Raw genomic sequence first — 18,731 nt, forward strand, 5'->3', positions numbered from 1 at the left:
ACTGCATAAGGCACCTTCCTGTGTCATCTCTAAAGCAGAGCCGGTCCTATTAGTAGGCAGAGTGAGGCAATGGCCTCAAGTGACAGATGGAGGGGGCGCAGCAGTGGGAGCTTCCTTCCAAAACAAACCAGGTTGACAAAGACTTGAGTACAGAACAGAAGAGAAGGCACACAATGGTAAAGGGCCCCCAAAGTTATTTGCTGCTGCTGCTGTTGAACTGACCTGCATTGCAGGGGGTTAGAATAGATGACCCTTGGGGTCCCTTCCTCCTCTACAATTCTGCTTGGGTGCCAGTTGCAATTTACAACCACCACCACATTCAAAGCACACCCAATCAATTTCTGTACCACCGCCAATTCAGAGACTTCCTTTCCACTCCATCCCGCTTCCTAACTAGAGCTAAGGAACCCCAGCCCACCCTGAAAGGCAAAGGCCACCAAAGAAAAGTACAAGCAGGAAAAGAATCGCTCTCCACTCCATCGTCCTTTATGCACCGGCATGGCCTTTAATAAAAACAGGTAGTTTTTTTTTTCACCTTTTAAGCCATAGTGTTTTGTATTTTTTTTTTAAACCAGATCAAAATCAAAAATTAAAAAATAATCCATAAAAATGTGGTATAAAAATTCTCTTCCATATGCTACATTACAGGGCAAGATCTTCTGCTACACAAATACGTAGATTTTTCCCGTGTTTAAATCTTATTTTCTCCTTTAGTACAAAAAACGTCAGGAGGGCGAGTCTCCCTCCTCCTCCTCCTCCCCTACCAACTTTCACTTGATCCAAGAGGCTGGGAGAGGGAAGATTTACCAAAGCCACGCGAAACCCCCACTAGATGCCAACGCCACCCCCAGTCCCCGTCGCACAGAAATCGCTTCGTGTTAGTAAACTTTTTAAAAACAACAACAACCTGCATTTAAACGTTACCATCTCTATCACTTTTACTTTCATTGGAGTGTTTAAAATAAAATTTTAAAAAGCCCACACATGTTGCTATTATCTTTTTTTTTCCTCTCTGGCTCCCTGAGCATATTGTTGAACATTGCTTTCTTGAAACCCCTTCCTCAGCATCTAGGCCTGAAGGTCTCAAGTGACAGGCATGGTGGGGTCCAAAAACTAACCGGACACGGACCTCTCATCGCTTCGCTCCAAAGACGGAAGTGCTTTTAAAAAATAAAAAGAAGAATTCCTATAGAAGACGGTGGTGATTGTTCCGTTGTTGCCGCCCATCAGCGGCTAAAGGTTGCAATCCAGACAAGGGCTTGGGTCTTGGAAAAAGAGACAAGAGGATGCTTCACAGGTACGGCAGTAGAAGATGGGAGGTCGGAGGGGAATTTCGCTCCCGCTAGGGGCAAGTGGTGGGTCAGTAGAGTCTCTCTACCAAATGAGTGTTTGGAGGGGGGGGGGGTAGGAGAAGGATGGCCACCACCAAAACCAAAAAAACCAAAACCCCAGTGGAATACAGTTACAGCAGACCAAAGTAAGAGGAGAAAAAAAAATACACAGCTGGCCCCCAAGGCCAGAAGGAGTCCCCCACTGTATTAAAACTCGTCCACTATTTACATTTCCCACAAGTCTTACAGAGAGACAAAGAAGGACGAGTCTCTGCCGGGAAGCAAATCTGGTCCGGAGTTTGCTTCCCCGAGATCATAGGCATGAGAACCAAAAAGTTAAAAACCAGGAAAAACCACAAGCCGGCTGAGGTCTCCGGAGAAGACGTCTGCAAAATCCCGCACAGCTGGACCAAGCGCCAAGGTCTCAATCGCCACCCGAGCAGCAACCCTAAGAGGGCGATGGAAGATCTCCCCCGCCCCACAGCCAGGTGGCGCAGCTTCCATAACAGAGAGCATCATGGGAACGTGCTCAGGCACTCTCGCCATCTGCCTGCTGGAGTCCCAACCGCCGCCTGGTCGGATCGCAGTCTGCCTGGAGTGTGGTGGCCCCGCAGAATCCCCTGGGCTCAGTAGATCACCTCGTAGACTGTGGCCTTCTTGTCCCCCGAGCCCGTGACGATGTACTGGTTGTCCGCCGAAATGTCGCAGCTCAAGACGGAAGAAGATTCTTTCGACTGGAGGCGGGAAAAGAAAGGGAAAGGGAAACTAAGCAGGGCTATAATCAGCTTCAGCAAACGCATGTCAAGATCTATCAATACTAAGAGACAATAAGGGTATAAGTGACGTATCAGAAACATGGCGGAAATGGTGAGGGCTCAATGGAACACAAGAGTTAAAACTGGGTTCCCCAATAAGGTTTGGGTTCCCAGGGTTAGACTGTACTGGTGGTGCTGTGTCGTTCTGGAAAGTGTCGATGGATGCAGATGATAGAACTGACCAACTACAGACACATCTGTCAATGCTGCTGTAATGGATCAAGCCCTCCCTTCACCTACAGGGCTTGCCAAGGGCCTCAAGGAGGTATCCTGCACCCTCAGGCTCTGTTTACAACCCTACCCCTTTCCGTCAGTCCTTTATCAACCCAGCCAATTCGCTTCAGCTCCACTTTGCCTTCCAAGGTCTGTAACAACTCATGCCCCACTTCACCCGTAATCTGGTTACTCAAGTTAAATGGGGAAAGCACTCTGCTCGTGCTCAGAGGTGCTATTTCCTGTCCCATCAAGTCACACTTTCCAGCTTGCGTCTTGGCACCAAGATTGAATGGTAGAATCTGATCTGTGCAGACACACACACACACACACACACACACACACACCTTTCAATCCAGATGGCACCCAAGGCAGGATTTGGATCCTGGTAGCAGAAATGACGCTTACCTGGAATATGCTTGCTCCATAGGGAGTCCTCCAAGCATTGAGGAGGTTATCTTTCCCGGTGCTCACAAACCACTTCCCTAAAGGCACACAAAGCAGAGTTTCAATTCTCCCAGGTCAGAAAGGAGGCCAGAATAGTGAGAATCCAGTGACGTGATCCCCAGAAACCCTACACAAATGTCAACCAGGAAATTCAGCTCTCAGTAGGATTTAACCTAGGAGAGGGAAGACTTGTGGGATCTCTTTTTTTAACTAGAACCACCAAGAGTCAATGTGGCATAGTGGTTAAGTGTGTCAGACTAGGACCTGGGAGACCCAGGTTCAAATCCCCACTTAAGCCATGAAGCTCACTTAATGACTTTTGAGCCAGTCACCTAACCTCCCTTACAGGGTTGTTGTAAAGCAGCAAGGAGAATTATGTATGTCACCATGAGGAAAAGTGGGATAATAATGATATAAAGAAATAAAAAAGGTCTACCAACCAGGGCATGGTACAAAAGGCGTAATACTTGGAATTAAATAATTCTGAGCCCAAGATTTTGCTTTTGGGGACTAGAACTGAACTGAACCCACAAAAACCTTCACTCCTGGTTCCCCCAAAGCTTCTTTAACTTCATAAGTAGAATTTACTCCCAGGGAATAGGGAGTCATTTACTTGTTGCCATTGTAAAACCATGGGAAATCCTTGCACATCTACCACAAATCACCCAGAGATGGACTGGTTGACTCCGATTTACCACCTTGTCCACCACTCCGATCTAACTTTTGTAAATGACAATAAAGGGTTCATACTCTCCTGCAACATATTCTATGACATCCTTCCCCAACCTGGTGCCCTCCAAACATTTTAGACCACAACTTGCGTAAGCCCCAGCATCCTAGGGCTGGCTGGATCTAGTGGGAGTTGATGTCCTGAACATCTGGAGGGCCCCAGGAGGTAAATAAACAAAAGCAAGCCACTCCATCAGGTCAAGACATGTTCTGATGTTGCTCTCCTATACCTTGTTCCTGCCACCCAACTAGGAATCTCCCCAGAAATTAAGGTAAGGAGCAGACCAGCATTCACCCCTCCCTATGGGGCTCCCTACAATGCACCTCCCACATGATAAAATCATCTCTTAGCAAGCAATATAATCCAAGTGCCATTTTGGCAGCTGCTTTGCACTGAGTCTGTGGTTTATCAAGCCCAGTCCCCTCTATTTGGACAGGGCAGAGGGCTCTCCAGAGTCTCAAAGAGAGAGAAGGGGGACCTTTCTTGGTGCAGCTACACTGAGAATTGAATCTGGGACATTTCAGACCCTGCAGAGCCTCCCCCAAGAAAGAGGCAACTAACTCCGTTAATATTCTGGGCCCCTTACCGCAGTAGGCAAACTTTAGCGACAGGACACAGCTCTCGTGAAGGTGGAGCTGGTATTTGTCCGGCTTGGTGTGGTGGAGAACTTCCACGTTGCTGCTCTCCATGCCCACAGCCAGCCATTCACCTGTGGGGCAGTAGCCCAGCGAGAAGATCTGTGGGGAAGAAAGAAGAGCAGGCTTGAAAGGGGCGTCTCCTCCAGGAAGCAACCTCACTTTGAAGTCTGCTTGGGAGGACACACACATACACGCAAGCTTTAAAATTCAATCCCACTGTATATGGCAAGTGGAAGGAAGAGAAGTTGCACACTGGTAAGAGATGGGGAACCGGAGGAAGAGGGTGTTGGAAGTTTCCATTCCACCTTTAGTAGCAGACATGGGATTCTTACGTGTCACATGTCTGTTTCCTTGTCTTGGTTTATGATTAATAAATCTGTAGGTATTAGTATGTATCCACAGCCTCAGCCTCTTCTGTTTGTGCGGTTTACACTGCTACGTATAGTGTGCTCAAGTCAGCTAGCTTGAGTCGCTGATTTACATCGGAGCCAGAGGTTGATGGAGCTCTGCAGCGTGATGACTGAGAGGGAAACGATCCAGCTGGGGGCTAGCCAGCTGGCCTTTTGACCCCCGGATGCTGATGAGTTCTCCACTCAGGGCCCTGAGGCTGCTGCACATTCAAGACCTACCTCCTTCAACACACCCCATTAGTAAGGAGCCAGCTCGTCTGGATCAAACCATCTCCTAACCCAGTGGGTCCCAAACTTTTTTGGGCCCCCACCCCCTTGGTTCTATAAACCCATCCCCAGTGCCCCCTACTCTACCAAAAGTATTATTCAGAATAGCACTTTGCCCAACCTACTAAGGAAGGTAATAGCACAATAAAATCCAAAACAATAATTGCATATTTATTCAAAATACAGTTCAAACTATTGAGTTTAATTCAGTCGACATAATTGATGGACTTGATTCAGGGATACCAGCTACGCCTCCAGTGTCATCTTGCCACCCCCTTGACTCTTAGGCCCCTCCAGGGGGTGGTACAGCCCCACTTTAGAACCGTTGTCCTAGACAGATTTCCAGAAGAGTTCCCCAACTATTTAAGGGCTCCTTCTCAAGCACGGAGTGCCCTCTTCCTCCTTCAACTCTAGCACTTAACTGAGGTGAGATCCCTGCCGTGGATCAAGCTGCTCAAAACCTCAGCTGTCCTACAAATGCGCTCCAAGTCAATTCTCACCAGTACCTGGAGCTGGGTGTGTGAGGTTTGCAATTGCAGAAGGAGAAGCAAATATAGGGGTGCAAAGGCTCCCCTTTCCTGGCCTTCAGAATTGGAGCACAGCCTAACATGGAGAGGCTCCCAGCAGCAGAGGCTCCCCTTGTTGGGGTTGCACAGAAACTCCCCTGGCCCATCCACGGGGGCCTCCTTTCGACACCAGAAAGATGCCATCATTTCCACCTCAGCAGCAAGTTCCTAAAGTGCCCCATGAAGGCTCATGTGTGAGGTCCAGCTGAGAGATAGGGATAGGAGCTCAGGTTGCCTGGACTGTTCAGCCTGAGGCTTGCAAGTCCAAGAGATACCACTATGAAAATTGGTAAGGAACAACACTGCCAAGCTTTGCTAGTGAGCACACCAGATGCTCTTGAGCTTTCTGTCCCCTTGTTCAGGCTTTTTCTCTGCTCAAAGCTTCCAGTTTCTGAGCATCCCAAGCAGAGAGAGATGCTGTTGCACTCGGGTCCTGCTTGGGGGTTTCCCATTGGGGCATCTGGTGGGCCACTGAGAGGGCAGGATGCTGGACTACATGGGGCCCTTTGGCCTGGTCCAGCAAGGATCTTGGTATGGTCTTCAGAGTTGCTTCTTAAGGAAGCCCTCCATCCTGAGCAGGGCTGCTGCATCTAGGAGAAAAGGCTGAGGGAGTCCCACACCAGCTTACCTGGGAGGTGAAGTCGTGCTGCTGCAGCTGCCTGCCTTCCCGCAGATCCCAGGACCGCACTGTGTTGTCCAGGCCTCCTGTCCAGAGCTTGGTGCCGTCGTGGGAGATATCAATACAGCTGGCACCATCTGTGTGGCCCTGGAATTGTCTGAAAGAGAAAACCAACATGCAGAGACATTTAGGAGAAGGGCTGTAAGCTCACCGGTGCAGGATCTGCCTTGCAAGCAGCAAGTCCTAGATTCAATCCCCAGAATCTCTAGGTAGGAAAGGGAGAGAATCTTGACTGAAAACCCTGGAGACCCACTGGCAGTCAGTGTAGACCAGGGGTCAGCAACCTAAGGCCCATGGGCCAAAAGCGGCCCATGAAGGCCATTTAACGGGCCCACGAGCCACCCCTAAACCAAGCCACCCGCTCAGCGACGCCCCGCACGCAGTGTGGCATGGGGACTCTCTTCCATGGCTCCAGAAATTGCTTCTGTGCATGCCCAGATGCTGGAAATTGTGTCTGCGCATGTCTGCAGCGTCACAAATCGCTTATGCGCATGCCCAGATGCCGAAAATTGCTTCGGTGCAGGCGCGATTTTTGGTGTCTGGGCATGTGCAGATGCGATTTCTGGCATTGCACTGCGCCAGCCTGTCCCACAGAGGATCTCCACAGGAGTGATCTGGCCCATGCCTGGTAAGCCTTGCCGACCCCTGGTGTAGACAATACTGAGCTTGATGGTCAGACTCAGTGTAAGGCAGCTTCCAATTTGCTGTGAGAGGGGGGAAATTAAGCCTCTACCGTCTGGGTCCCAAAGGTCCTTTTCTCCAGCTTCCAGTTATTTGGGAAGGGAAGGCTTGATAGACACAGCTGCTGAGGAATCCTGCATTCGGGTTGCAGGTAAGGACCTGAGATGAACATATTGCGGGGGGCGAGGGGGGATGACAACTTAGGAAGCCCGGAAGCTTAAAAGAGGTCTCAGAACACAGGAAGGTCAGTCAGAGCACTGGGCCCAGCTAGCTTAATGCAGTCTGCACAACCTGGCAGCAACTCCCCAGGGTCTCAGACATTCCCTGTGAGAAGGGCCTGCAGGATCAGCCAAAGGGGGCCCATCAAGCCCAGCATCCTGTTCCCACAGTGGCCAACCAGTTGCCTCAATGGGACAGCAATAGACCCAAGCACAAGAGGCCTCTGTCCTCCTGTGGTTTCCACAACTGATATTCAGAAGCATTGCTGCCTTCAGCTGTGGAGGCAGAGCACAGCCATCATGGCCTGACCTGGAGATGCTGGGGACCTTCTGCATGCGAAGCAGGTGCTCCACCCCTGAGCTGTGACCCTTCCCTTAACAACAGGCTTCCGCTCTGCCAGAGCAAAGGGTGAACAGAACATGGCGCAAGAATGCAGCTCTTTGAATCCCTTGGTTGCATTTGGACAGATGCTTCCTGTAGAACCTCCTTCCCCATCTACCCAAGACTTCTTTGAAAGCCCTTCCTTACCACCAGGACCTTACTCACCTGACCAGTGTTTGGTTATGGAGATCCCAGACAGCAATGTTGCCGTCGCTGCAACAGGAGAAGCAGACTTTGGCGTCTGGGCTGATGGCCAAGGCGTAGCAGGCGGGGGCGGAGGAGGTCAGCTCTGCCTTGATCCTGGGGGTGGGGGAGGCCAGGTCCCAGATGGTGAGAGTGCTGGCCTCGCCCCCCACAATCAGTGTGCGCCCGTCCGGGAGGAGCTTGCAGGAGCGGATATAGTTGTCCCTGTTCTGGGGGCAGGAAAACGTAACGTCAATGACACAGCCCAGCTCCTAACTCCATGCAAGCAGAGTCCACACTGTTCAACCAGGTAACTTTGGAACATCTGACCATTCCAGATACGTATAGGGGGAGGTTTTCTTAAGAATTACATACATACGTATGTACGTATGTACGTATGTATGTATGTATATACATTCATATTCCCCAGAGCAAAATGGACTCTGGGTGCTGAGTTAGGCAGCTTGAGCAAAATATTAATTCTATTACCATAATTGATTTTTAAATTGAGACATGATTAATCAGATGCAAGAATATTGTTACATTTTCACTTTTTTGCCAAATAATATTGATTAGTTTTCCAAATTTTTAACAAATCAGTGCCAAATTACATCAAGTTTAATACAATTTTTCCAAAAAGTTGACTTCCTGCTCTTCGTCCTAGAAAATTATTACATTCTTGTTATAAATGAGTAAGGAAGAGGTTGCATTCAGCATGGTAAATGTCCTCTGAAATATATGCCATTTCCAAATATAGCGAGCTTATATGTGACCCATGCAAATATTGCTATTGTTCATGTGCATTTATAATGTTTATTTACATATAAATCAATTAAAATACACGGAGAAACAAATGAAGGTGCAAAGAACCCTGGTTGAGTTCCCTACGGCCGGCTGCTGACATGGAAAATCCTCAGTCAGTGGCTAATAGCTTATGAGTCATGGACCCAAAGACCAAAGGCTCCTTGGACTTGAGTGGAGGGCCGTCCTATCCCACCGCTTACCAAGCAATCCAGCTGGGAGATGGGGCTCTTGGTGCCAGGCTGGCTGATATCCCAAATCTTCACACATCCTTTCCCACCAGTGTACACGTGCCGGGTAGGGTTGCTGATGGTCACAGCACACACCACCTCGCCATGGCTCAGCGTGTTGATCTGACGGGCGTGGCGGGGGATGCCGGGGCCAGCCAGGGCGTCGTGAGGAAATGGGACGGGTTGCATCTGCCCATCGGCACTCACGTGAAAGGAGTAGGCTCTAGGGAGGAGACAAGAGAAGGGGCGCTGAGACTGGTGGAGGAGGAGAATGAGCGCTCTGAAGACCAGTAGCTGGGCATTGAGGTTGCACTCATGGCCTGATTGCTGGTTTCCCATTGAGGCATCTAACTGGCCATTGTTTTAACAGGATGTTGGACCAGATGGGCTCCCTTTGGCCTGGTCTCAGAACCTGGTTTAGATTTCTTCTTTTCCAGCCTAAAAAAAGCTGACAGCCACAGTGGCTTCCATGAAAGGTTATGCCTCTATTTTAGAGGGAGTATATATGTACAGAGTTCAGAGGCATCCAAGGCAGGGGGAAGTGTAAGAGAATGATTTTAATCCCCATGTTTCTTTGCAGCCCTTCATTAAAGTGTCTTGCACCATAGCAGTCTAGTCTTGAGAGGGAATGATAAGTCTAAATGCAACACTTATCTGCTATGACATGCTGGCTTTTCTACTCGTAGTCCTTAAGTCTGCATATTTGAAATATATTGTGTAAGATACTGTTTTTTAATGTTTGATGTGTTATTATGTTTTCACATACGCTGTAAGCCGCCCAGCCAGATGGGCGGGATATAAATAATAAATTATCATCATAATATTCATCCAGCAGCCAGGTTCTTCTTATGCTCTTGTCTGCTACACCCCCAACAGTCTCCTAGGGCTGGTGTAGTCCACCCTTCCTAGCAGTTGCCAATTGATTTCTGGGTACAACTCAAGGTGCTCGGATTGGTGTTTAAAGCTCTAAACAACTCAGGCTCCAAATATATGAAAGACCCCCTCCCTCCCTACAGGCCTACTGGGAGGTGAAATTGGCAGAAGGGGCCCTCTTTGTGGTGGCCCCTAAGCTGTGAAACTCGCTCCCCACACAGGTGGCCTCTGGCACCTTCATTCTACAGCTTTCAGTGCATCTCTTCACCCCGGCCTCTGAGGTGCACATTTTTAGCACCCCGCCTTATTTTTATGCTTGGAAGTTGTTTTAAATTGTTTTCAATATTGTGTTTTAATGCTGTAACTCACCATCGGGACCTTAGGGTGAAGGGCAGGCAATAAACAAAAATTAGCAGCAGTCCCAGGGATTAATTAAGACATCACATCGCCTAACCGTCGCAATGCTATGCAAGTGTGGATGGTGCCAAAACAACCACGAGGAACATCCCACGGGAACATCAACACTTCTGTTCCCTTTTCAAACCCTGCTTGCCTCTTCATTTGAGGAGAATGGGATTTCTGCAACCAGAAATCTCGCCGCTGTGCTTGCAGCATTTCTTTTATACCAAGACAGCACCCAAAACTTCCACTGGTGCCTCTAGCTGGCTCCCTTTCCCCTGCATGTTTATTTTAGACTTGGAGGGGGAAGGTTTTCTGGTTTGGTTTTCAGACTTTTTCTTTTCTTTTTATTAATTCTGATTACGGCTCAGGCAGACATATTAAGCCACCCAGATGAGCTCTTCCCTGCTGCCAAATTTACACGGGCAAGGAAAGGGCTAGGGTCTTCCTCAGAGTAGGCCCCCTATCTGGAGATGGGCGGCAATTAGTTTTCAGACTTGTGGACTGAACACTTTGGGGGAGAAGGTCAAGGGTCTGACTTACGGCTTCCCGCCGGGGATGGACGCCAGGCTGGTGGACAGGACGGGGGTCCTCATCGGCGGATGAGGGTCAAAGCCAACCTGGGAACCAAACAAAAGTGAAGGCATCAGGAGCCTGGGAGAAACAAAAATGTACTCTCACAGGCTCCCACAGAAACCACCCAGCAAATGCTGCTGAATGGAGCGGAAAGTCAGTTCTCACAGAATTGCGGTCAGTTGGTTTTTTTCATGGGAGGAGGGGAGATAGTTAGGGAAAGACCCCTCCCTCCAAGGTCAGGAAAATAAGCATCCATTTCTTAAGTCAGGGTGGGGGCTTTCCCCTTGTTCCACAGGCACTTCAGACCAACATAAAATGGACTGAATGGGACAGAGAAACCTGCCTTGTACTGAATTGGACCACTGGGTCCATCTCATTCAGTACTGTCTGCACTGACTGGTAGCGGCTCCCCAGGGTCCCCACCTGGAGATGCTAGGAATTGAACCTGGAACCTTTTGCATGCAAGGCAGATGCTCTGGCCACTGAGCTACAGGGGCCAGAAATAGAAGAACTAGCAAAAGATAAACCAGGAAGGTCCTGCTAGGCATCAGGCCCAGAGGGGCATCAGAAACTGCCTCAGACCACTGGCCCATATAGGGCCACTTTCACACTCTAAATTTAAAGCATTCAAATACCACTTTATATACAGTCATGCCTTTCCCCCAAAGAATTATGGGAGCTGTAGTTTGTTAAGGGTGCTGAGAGCGATCTCCCTCACAAAGCTACAGCTCCCAGAGTTCCCAGGATTGGTAGTTAACCCACCACCACCCCCCATTGAAAAAGGAGCTAAAAAAGTTTTACGTACAGCTCCAAAGCTCACCATTGGTGACCGACCATAGGCAGCGGCAGCAGCAGCGGCGGCAGCCGTCATCTGAGGCGGGATGTTATGAAGGCTGGCGTAGGCCCCAGGGCTGGTGAGGGAGCCGTTCATTTCATGGTGCCCCATCATGGCAAAGGGGGTGGCATAGGAACCGGCAATGGAAATGGGTGTCCTCAGGGCAGATGCTGGAGAAGGAGAAAAAGGGAAAGGGGGGTGAGTGGATCAATTACTCTGGGGAAGAAACGCTGACTGTGGTCACCAACTTGGTTGGCTTTGAAAGAGGACTGGACAAATTCATTGGGGAGAGTTGTCAGTGGCCAGTAGCCATAATAAATAACAACAACAGTTATTGTTGTTGTTGTTCTTTTATTTATATGCCACTCATCTGACTGGGTTACTCCTGCCACCCTGGGCGGCTCCCAAAATATTAAAAACACACACACAAAAATCAAACATTAAAAACTTCCCTTCAGATGATCTTCTAAAAGTCAAATAATTATTCATCTGTTTGACATCTGATGGGAGGGCGTTCCACAGGGTGGGTGCCACTACCAAGAAGGCCCTCTGCTTGGTTCCCTGTAGGTTCACAGCTTGCTGTGAGGGAACTACCCAAAGGCCCTTGGAGCTGGACCTTAGTTATCTGGGCTGGGCAATGGAAGTGGAGATGCTCCTTTAAGCCATTTAGGGCTTTAAAGGCTCTGCTCTGCTTCCATAGCTGGACGCAGCAATGCTTCTGGGTACCAGTTACTGGAAGCCAAAGGAGGGGGGAGTCATCTTGTGCTCTGGTCCTGCTTGGGGACTTCTCTCTGGGGTCTCTGGTTGGGCACTTTAAGAAGAGGATGCTGAACTACATGGGCCACTGGCCTGATCTAGAAGGTGTGGCTCATTTATATCTTTCACCTTTCCAAGGTTATGTACATACTTCTCCTCCCCCCTCTTTTATTCTCACAACAGCCCTGTGAGGTAGGAGAGGCTGAGAGGCAGCGACTGGCCCTTGGTCACCCAATTACATTAATGGCCGGGCGGTGATTTGAACCCCAGTGTCTTAGATCCTCGCTCAACAGTCTAACCACTACCCCACACTGGCTGGTGATTTGAACCCTGGTCTCCTAGATCAGAGCTTTCATGTTGGTGACACACTATTTAGACACATGTCTTTTCACGACATAGTAATTCAGTTTTAGTAACAAACCAGAGCTTAAACTAACCCCTTTCCAGTCCCTGGAGGAGAGTGGGGAGTGTTTGTGTGACACAGCTGACACACTCATGTGACAACACACAGTTTAGAAAGCTCTGTCCTAGTCCTACATTCTAACCACTGGCCTACACGTTCTCTTGTGTGACAGGCTGCTCAGATTCGTAGAGGGAGGGGTGGAAAGATGGGTCAGACATGCAGGAAGCCGGGAGTTCCTTGTCCATTCCACGCAAACGCTAAAACCCAAGCCCTCTCTAGGCCAGTCTTTTAGCACCAAACATTGCTTTGCCTTGGCAGAAGTGGCGAACACCCAAACCACACGCACAACAACCCTGCGAGGGGAGCCACATACCTAAGGGATCCATTCCAGATGGCTTGCCTGGCATCGGTCGAAGGCCCGGGGTGGTGCTTGTCCCAGGCGTTGGGGCATCGTTCCTTGGAGTAGGGGTGTTGGACTTCAGCCCTGGGGTGGAAGATTTGTCGTTCTGGTGCAAAACGAGATTGGGGAAGATGGTTTGGCATCAGCAAGATCGATTCCACAAGTGCTTGTGGGGTCTTTTAGCAAACAAACAATTTGGGAGGTGGTTTTGGCTCAGTGGGAGTGCATCTGCTTTGCATGCAGAAGGTCCCAGATTCAACCCCCAGCAGCATCTCTGGGTAGGGCCAGGTGAGACCCCTCCCTGAAAAGCTGGAGGGCTGCTGCCCGTCAGTGCAGACAGTACCGAATGAGCTGGACCAATTGTTTGACTCAATGGTCTACCTCAGGAACTCAATTCTGAGATCTGCCTCCATTTGGCATTTTGGCAAGTTTGGCTTTCTGCTTTCTTCCTACGAAGGATCCTGAGACAAAGCCAGTCTTCTGCTTTTGCTGAGATTCCCGAAATGAAGAAGGCTCTCTGAGCAGAGCCACCAAATCTGAAACCTCAAATAGCTAAAATCTATGATCAACCCCCTCCTCAGTTTACTCCAAGATGGAGTTTTGAATTCTTCTAGTCAAATGTGGACTCTCCTCTATTTCTTCTTAGCAAGCGTGGAAAATGTTGAACATTCGTTCTGGCTCTTGCTTCAATGCAGCTCTTCTCAAATGTCAAAGAGTTACCAAACATTACACATCAAAGCATGTTCTGATCAGTAAAGCATCTCCCTTGGATCCTTTGGGTGGGGGTTCTGTGCCCAGCACCCCCAACTATTGCCCCAAGGCAAGCATGTTCTTTGCTTCTCCAGCACACAGATGGGGAACAAAGGCCTAGACTGTTGACTTTAAACTGGCTCGAAACGAAAGCTGCTTTCTGGACCAATGATCTGCACAGCAAAAATGGTCCATCCACAGCAATTATTAACAGGCCCTCTTCTATGTGATGAGGTCTATTGAATTGCTCCTGATCTCCACAGTCTGATTCATGCATTTATAGGCCACCTTTTCCTTCAAGGAGCTCAAGGTGGCAAACATGTTTCTCCCCTGCCCCCCTCATTTAATCCCCTGAACAACCCTGTGAGGTGGGCTAGGCTGAGAAGCAGGGAATGGCCCAAGATCACCCAGTGAGCTGCATGGCTGAGTGGGGTTTTGAACCCTGGTCTCTCCCAGTTCCTAGTTTCATAGAATTGTAGAAATGAAAGGGATCCTGAGGCTCATCTAGTCCTTCAATGCAGGAATCTCACCACGCTGTCCCCCATCCAATTTGAGACCATGCCAGACCCTGCTTGGCTTTGCAAATGTGCTAGCAGTTTTAGTGCTGCACCACTAGGTTAAAGACTCTAATCACTACGCCAGCGCTGCCTTTCTCTACATTCACTCATAAGCCGGACTTCTGCTCCTCCAGGGAGAACCAGCTCCACAGTGCACCCTCCGCAAGCATTCCCAAGTGGGCAGAGGCATCTTCTGCAAGGCCTTCACTTACATGGCCCAGGTCTTTAGTCTTGGAGGAAGGGGTGCTGCTGGATGAGGCCACCGAGGCAGGGCTGTTGGGGGCATCCTTCTTCAAGCCACGGGCTTTGTCGATCCCGTTCTCCGGAGGCGAGTGGGCAGGGCTCACCCGAGGCGTAGCAGGATCCTGGGGAGCAGGGAACACAAGGAGGCTGTTAGCAACAGGGGCACCATGGAGTCCCTTTGCCAAAGTAGGAAGGAGGGGACCGCAAAACACCCTAACATAACACATTTACTTGGTATACTAAAACATATTTATGTGTGTGAGAGAGAGACTTGCAAACTTATGAGACTTTACAGACTTATTCTGAGGCACATAGCAGCATAAAAGAAATTGCTGCTGCTCTCAGAGAAAAGTTCACTCTCTACAGTTGATAACAGACCTAACTGGTCGGGGGGGGAGGGATTGCCTATTGGGGTGACATCCTAGGGTTCTATACTGCATTCACTCTTTCCAGAGCATTTTGGATGCAGCCCTGACACGTCCCCCCCCCCCCGGTAAAGCCACTGAATACCCACAGCTTCTGCATCAAGAGATTATGCACTTAAAAGAAGCCTGGCAAATCTGCTCCATCTCCATGTAAGGTTAATGTGGACTTCTTGTTTCAGACTGAGAGGGAGAGGGACCCTCTGTCGTACCTCATTGGAGACGTCCACCACCAAGTCATCACTCTTGTCACCGTCGCTGTCCTGAAACAAGAAGCAGTGACTCAGTTGAAAGACAGAAAACGCCTCCTCCTTAAAGCCTGCAAGGGCTGCCTAGGACGACACCCCCTCTGCCTACTGCGAAGTAGTGGATGAGTCATTATTAGTCCTGCGGCTACACTGCCCTTTGGCAAGATGACAGGTTTGCACTTGTGGGGGAAATATGATGTGACTCTTGCGATTGTCACAGTTTGAGGTTTGTCCCGTTATCATATGTGTTCTGTTTTTGTGAACCGCCCTGAGATCTATGGTCCTTGGCCAAAACAAGGTCAGATGGAGAGCACAACAGGGACCTGTAAGACTTACATATCGGCTCATGCTGTCCTTCTCCTCTGCTTTCCGCTTCTTGGAATCGATGCTGTAGTCGGTGGGATTCCTGTGCTTCTCGCTAGCTCTCAAACTCTCTGATGGGGAGATGGAGTTATTCTAGAACAGAAGGAGAAAAAGAAGAGAGGGTTGTGCTACCCACTTGCCTCTTAGTGCACCCCCTTGTTATTCTCTCCCCCCCCCCCCCGGCACCTTGAGGTGGTACCACACATTTTGGGAACCACTGCCCCAAACCATCCCAACGCAGAAGACCACAACAGCACCCAGCCAACTTGTGTGCACGTTTCAGACACATGAATTAGAAACTGTGCACCAATCTTAAAAGTGAGAAGCAAGTTTGTTTCAATTTGTGGTCCCTCGTCCCCTTTCTAGATAGATCTAAGACTTCCTAGTGCAGTTTTCCCAGCCCAGTGACACCTCCAGGTGTTCTGGACTACGAATCCCATCATCCCTAGTCACAGCATTGATGCCAAGGGCTGATGGGAGTTGTAGTTCCAAACACCTGGAGGGTGCCGGTTTGGCGAAGGACATCCTGTCTTGCAGCCAAATAAATGTGCTTTTTTAAAGTTTTGCAAGTATGTGATGGCTTTATATGTTTGTATTTCTCTGAAATGCTTTGATGTATATTTTTATGCAAATATTTTTATTAATTAATAATTGGGGGTGGGGGGGAAGCTCAGGCTTAAACTTTACTGCCACTGCATGTTGCACACAGAACGCAATTCTGAAAACATTCTGTAGCCAAAATTACAAGCATTTTGTTTCTCCACAGAACTCAACCCTCATCCCCCCCCCCACCCGGCAAAAGCCTTTTGCTAAAGATAAAGTGACTCTAAGCCAGCCCCCATCCTCCCTTTCTTTCTCCTCTGAATGGGAGAAGCCCAGCAGTTCATGTTTCCCTCCTCGCATCCCCAATAAGCTGCTTTGGGGATCAACCAGCCGCCTTTTCTTCTCAGCCAGTCATGCTGAAAAGGCTCATGGTTCCCGAGGAAGAATCGCATTAGGGCCTCTGGGGGCACTGAGGCAGGCAGGCTGCCAAGAAACTCCCCTCCTCAGAATACATCTGTCTCGATATTTTTGCTGCTGCAGCAACCCAATTAGGAAATGTGAACAAAGCAACCTGGAGATGGATCTATGAGTGTCAAGGCCCTGTCCCCCTCACCCTAATTTGGCAAAAATGCTGCATCCCCCAGAAATTCCCCACAGCCCCTTCATGAGAGCTTTCGGGGAGGGGCTGCTGAGGACCATCTCCCCATGCCCACCAAGATGGCTCTGCCCTGTCATGGCGTCTGACACTCTGAGGGGCCATTGGCGTCCCTCTGGACAGCCCTCGGATGGCAGGAAATCAATAAAAAGGGGGGAACTTTGCGCCTCAGGGGCATCCCCTCCTCCAGTTAGAGCTGAGAGGTGGAGAATAGCTGAGACAGAGCCTACAAAGACCCCTCTCTCATCCTTCCTCATATTCAAAGGATGATGATAATGAGGGTTTGGGCCACTTGGTTCCTGCTCTCCTCACAGCCTCTCTTCCAACACAGAAAGAGTAAGTGGAGCCCTCATAACTGTAGCTGGAAGCTGAGCCCCATCAAGGACCATTAATGTCCAGATGGATGGCAACGAGGGAGCAGGGCGGGGGCCGCCGTTCTGGAGAAGCTTAGTTAACTGCCTGACCTTCCAAGTCCCTGCCTCACACAACGTAATCACCCAAGTCCTTCCCAAAAGATTAGATGACCCAAGATAATGGAACAGCGACCAGGAATGAAATTGCTTCCTAATTGCTGCGGGGGCTTCTCGCTTCACTCCCCCCCCCAATCCCCCAGGTCATCAGCTCAGACTGAACCGCTCTTGTTGGCAACGGTTGAGACAATCTCAACAACAGCCAAATGGTTAGAAAAAGCAGTAGAGAAGTCACCCTAATTCAGTGGTTTCACCTCCAGGGAATCCCACCACTACCGAGGGGGCAATATTGCCCACTATGGGCAACCTTTGCCAAACTGGTGCCCTCCAAGTATTTTGGACCACAGCTCCCTCCAGTAGGGATCTCGGATGTTGGGGGTGATGGGAGCTGGGGTCCATAATACCTAGAGGAAACCAAGTTGGCAAAAGCGGCTGGCAACCAAGCTGAATCCAAGGATCTCAAGACCATCCAAGTGGCAGGGAAAGTCTAAGCAGAGTGGAATCCAAGGAAAACAGTGACAGAACCAAAGCTGAGGGGTACAGCAGCTGCCTCGCATGCAGAAGGCATGAAGTTTAATGTTCAACGGTGTCTCCGGATAAGGCTGAAAATGTCCCCTGCCTGAATCCCATGACAGCCCAGCCCAGATATTCCTGACTCTGGAATGGAGAAATGTTTTGAAGTTTCTAAAACAGTGACATTTGATGGCAGGAGAGCCCAAGCCCAAGGAATGGCAAAACTCATCAAGCGTTCACTACAAAGATGGTGTGATGTCCAGAGGGGAAGAAAAGGGGACTTACTGCGCTGGCGTCCCGATCTTCCAGGAATGAAGGCCGAGTTGGCACGGAGGTCGGAGGCAGCCGAGTTGAAAGGGAGCACGAAAAGAAGTGGGTGGGGAAGGCAGGGGGAAAGAGAAAAAGTCTTAAAATAGAACATCAACCCAACTGTTCCTTTGCACGTAGCGATCTCTGGTCTGGCTTGATAAAAAGCCCTGCTGGCCTTTTCATCTTTGTTCTCTGGAAGGAATCTTGGCGCAGACGGCAGCAACCCCCTCGCTCCTTTTATTTTGTTTTTTGGCAAACAATTACTGGGCCAAACAAGCAGCACCACACAAGGGGGGAAAATGGAACAGACATACAAAGAGGAAAAAGGGCAACTAAAAAATAAATAACTGCAAAATGGTTTGTTGACACATTTCTTTCCAAATCTGGAGGAAGAAACCCATTTCCTTCCCATGTTGGTCCTTAGACAGAGAGATTTCTCCGACAACTAACTAGACGGCTGTTTTCTGTCAAGGGAAGAAGGCTGGGAAAGCCCTTTTGCTGGTGGAAGAGATCCACAGATCCTTTGGGGGGGATGTAGGAATTTCACTAGTCTGGGAATGGATTGAGACATGGGTGGAGAACTTCAGTCCCAGAGTGGCCCTCAATGCATTTCTATCTGGCCCCTGGTCACGCTTTTCCCAGGCCCTCTCCTATCTTCTCCCTCAAGTGCATTTCCTGCCTCAAGAGGATGGAGCTGTGGGCATGTAGAAACACCTGCCTTTTGTTTGGTTGGGCCAAGGGCACAAAAAGAGCCGCACCCATTACTCTGCCCTCTCTTGCCTCTGGTTGCCTGCGAGAAGATGCTGCCTCTGAACTGATAAAAAG

At 49.5% G+C, this 18,731-nt stretch overlaps 1 protein-coding gene across 8 annotated transcripts in view; it reads right to left on the reverse strand.

The window, feature by feature from the left end:
- Positions 1-482: 482 nt before the first annotated feature.
- Positions 483-18,731, reverse strand: part of TLE3 (TLE family member 3, transcriptional corepressor) — a 49,372-nt gene continuing 31,123 nt past the window's right edge. For 4 of the 8 annotated variants that reach the window (XM_083712016.1, XM_083712015.1, XM_083712014.1 and 1 more), the window contains exons 8-20: positions 17,883-17,899; positions 15,390-15,509; positions 15,018-15,068; positions 14,353-14,505; positions 12,807-12,939; positions 11,260-11,444; positions 10,407-10,483; positions 8,565-8,814; positions 7,543-7,790; positions 6,046-6,193; positions 4,123-4,273; positions 2,768-2,844; positions 483-2,065 (exon numbers count right to left, since the gene is read on the reverse strand). In XM_083712016.1, the coding sequence (XP_083568142.1) occupies positions 1,958-2,065; positions 2,768-2,844; positions 4,123-4,273; positions 6,046-6,193; positions 7,543-7,790; positions 8,565-8,814; positions 10,407-10,483; positions 11,260-11,444; positions 12,807-12,939; positions 14,353-14,505; positions 15,018-15,068; positions 15,390-15,509; positions 17,883-17,899 (1,718 nt within the window). In that variant the 3' untranslated portion in view covers positions 483-1,957. Of the gene's footprint in view, positions 2,066-2,767; positions 2,845-4,122; positions 4,274-6,045; positions 6,194-7,542; positions 7,791-8,564; positions 8,815-10,406; positions 10,484-11,244; positions 11,445-12,806; positions 12,940-14,352; positions 14,506-15,017; positions 15,069-15,389; positions 15,510-17,882; positions 17,900-18,731 lie in introns of all 8 variants that reach the window. The other 4 variants (XM_083712013.1, XM_083712012.1, XM_083712010.1 and 1 more) reach the window with 1 other exon arrangement.

The sequence above is a fragment of the Podarcis gaigeae genome (genome assembly GCF_964106915.1).
Source record: "Podarcis gaigeae genome assembly, chromosome: 14".
NCBI classification, from domain to species: domain Eukaryota; kingdom Metazoa; phylum Chordata; class Lepidosauria; order Squamata; family Lacertidae; genus Podarcis; species Podarcis gaigeae.